The 2,983-nt window shown below is 35.7% G+C and overlaps 1 protein-coding gene across 1 annotated transcript; it reads left to right on the top strand.

Moving 5' to 3' along the window:
• Positions 1–326: 326 nt before the first annotated feature.
• LOC111399281 (zinc finger protein WIP6) lies at positions 327–2,211 on the top strand. Its single transcript, XM_023026541.1, has 2 exons — positions 327–780; positions 1,566–2,211. Exons 1-2 carry the CDS (start codon positions 418–420, stop codon positions 2,040–2,042), a joined length of 840 nt encoding a protein of 279 aa, XP_022882309.1. The 5' UTR covers positions 327–417; the 3' UTR covers positions 2,043–2,211.
• The last annotated feature ends 772 nt before the right edge of the window (positions 2,212–2,983 follow it).

Here is a 2,983-nt window from a genome sequence, read left to right as displayed (position 1 = left end):
TCTTTATAAGGACCCAGTTGCAATTTCTTCAAACTGTGATTTGTGAGGTAAGAGGTGTAGCGTCAGTACGAGTCAAAATCTACGGTCCAATTTTACTATCTATCCAATTAATTTTTGATACTTCATCAATTTAGTGGGTTAGTGGTAAAGTTAATGAATATGAATTTGAAATAACTAGTTAATTATTGGTGACATGTCAAGAATTAATTAGATTAATAGTAAAATGGACAGCAGAACTCAACTCATCCTGGAACATCATTCTATGCATCCTTTGTCTCCTTCCTATCCAAACACATACATACTCTCTCTCTCCAAATGACATTTGTTTATTTATGGTCTGTCTACTGCCTAAAACTTTTCTCCCCCAAAACCTAAACATTAAAGTTTTGCCATCCCAAAATCATAAACTATATCGCCATGCGCAGTCATTCGTCCTCTCCATACATTATATCTTCTAGTGAGAGTTTCTGTGATGAAGAAGATGATGATTCAACCCTACTTTCACTTGGCCCTCCAGGCCAAAAGTACCACAACATATACCATGACTATAACCAGACCCAGAGCTTCCAAAACAGAAATGAAATTGGAGTAACAGTGGCTCTTCATATTGGTCCACCAAATAGTAATTCAGGAACCACTTCTTCCGGAAACCCTACTGAAATGGGGAGACATGCTGAAGGGCAGTATTGGATTCCCACACCGGCCCAAATCCTTGTTGGTCCGACCCAGTTTTCTTGCTCCGTCTGCCAAAAGACTTTCAACAGATATAACAACATGCAGGTTCTTGATTTAGTTCATTTCTGACATTGTTGTTCATGATGTGTTTTTTCCCTTTTAGTTGATAATGTTTTTTATTCTTAATTGCTGACATTTTAGTTCATAAATCTGACTTGTTAATTTATGTGCTCTGAAGTTTAAACTATATTTAGTGGATGGAATGAACTGAGATTTTTGTTGAAATTTAGGGTTACCACATGATTTTTTTCTCCAAATATGCCTATCTTCACTTCAATTTTTTAATCCTTTTTCTTTTTACTTCGTCTACTTACATAAATGTCTTTACATAGTTATGCAGAAGAAATTGAATTAATATACAACCTTTTGAATTTTATTCGAAAAGAATATAAATATTTTACAAGTTTTTAGACACTGATTAACTGTTGAGGTTTGCCACACACACACACATATATATAAAGTTAATTGACTATTCCCTCATGCCTTAGATATTATATATAAACACGTTTGATACGCAATAGTAGACTGGCCGGAGGATGATGAATAAATTTGAATTTCATTTTCTTCTTTAGTCTTAGATTTATTTTGTTCGATTCACCTCAAGGAATGTGTCATACAGAATTAAGGGTAATTAGATATCATCTTACTGATATTCCCAAAAAGATTGTTGGTAAATCTTGAGGGACAATTCCCAGACAATTGATATGCAATTCGAGTTTAAGAGTACTAGCCATTGAATTTTTTTTTTTTTTTCCCAAGATAAACTGACACAAGAAATTGTTTTTCATGTTCTCCTAATTTCCTTTAGATTCTCCCAATTTTTTTCTCAGATGCATATGTGGGGGCATGGATCAGAATACAGAAAGGGCCCGGAATCACTTAGAGGAACAAAAGCAGCCTCCTCTATACTGAGATTGCCTTGCTATTGCTGTGCTGAGGGTTGCAAGAACAACATAGAGCACCCAAGTTCAAAGCCATTGAAGGATTTTAGGACACTCCAAACACACTACAAACGAAAGCACGGTTCGAAGCCTTTTGGATGCCGAAAATGCAAGAAACCATTCGCCGTCCGGGGCGATTGGAGGACCCATGAGAAGAATTGTGGGAAGCTGTGGTTTTGCATCTGTGGTTCTGATTTCAAGCACAAAAGATCACTCAAAGATCATGTCCGTTCATTTGGAGATGGCCATGCACCGCATAGTGACAACCTCTACTCCTATGTTCATGAGGGTGAAGAAGAAGAGGACGAAGAAGGTAATGATGAAGAATATAGAAATGGAGGATATGTTCCTGCAGGTTTGAATTGAAATTCAACCATGTGAAAAAAATTAACCCTTTGTTTTCAATTTACAACTTGGATTTATTAGTAACTGCTTGGCTTTTGTGCGTGTTTCTGAGAGAGAGACAATGGAAGAAGACAAATAGTACAGTGAAAGCCATGGTTCTATGCATTAATATTTCAAGTGCCAGTTTAATTACTACCTGATGATTCTGATTAAAGTCTCCTTTTTAATTTAGCCTATTTTTGGTGGAGTCAAGTTAAATTAGCAATTAATTTTAATCACACATTTCATAGGACTTATAATTTTAACTACGCATTTCATCAACTTTTTAAAAAAGTTACTTAAAAATTTTGAGTTTAATACATCAAGCTTAATTATATATTCAGATAGAGAAATAAACACAGATGGAGATAGACATAGAAAAAGAGGAGAGAGAGATGCATGAGATGGTCAAGTAAATTCACCCTACTGCAAACAAATAGCAGATGAGCAGACATGTTTGCAGTGTACTACAGGTTCAGGATATACTGTTCATTAGCTTTACATTTTGCATTAGATTTCTTGGAGTCTTTCTCACACACATATTCATTTTATATATATCTAAGAGAGAAGAGAGCGAGTCTTTCTCAGATGTTAGACTAGAACTACTAACACTTTGATGAAGGGCTTTGTCAGAAGGTAACAATGGACCACTGGAAGTTTCTGTTTTTGGGGTTCCACCCAAAGGATTACCTTTTACCTTTTCAGACCAACAACAAACAGATACAACATAATATGTTTCAGAGTGCCTGTTCTTACCTTCTTTAACCCTAATAATGTGCATGGCTTTGCCCTTTGCTTACACACTGCACAGTATCAACATCATATCAAGGCCTTTTGGCTCGCATTTAAATCTTTTCCGTTTGTTTTCATCCCTCATTTCAATTCTCTCGTCTGACTCTAATAATATTCACACACATACACTT

Source organism: Olea europaea, chromosome 8 (assembly GCF_002742605.1).
Source record: "Olea europaea var. sylvestris chromosome 8, O_europaea_v1, whole genome shotgun sequence".
Lineage (NCBI taxonomy): Eukaryota > Viridiplantae > Streptophyta > Magnoliopsida > Lamiales > Oleaceae > Olea > Olea europaea.
Note: the sequence above shows the minus strand (reverse complement) of the source record. Positions and strands in the feature narration are given on the sequence as shown.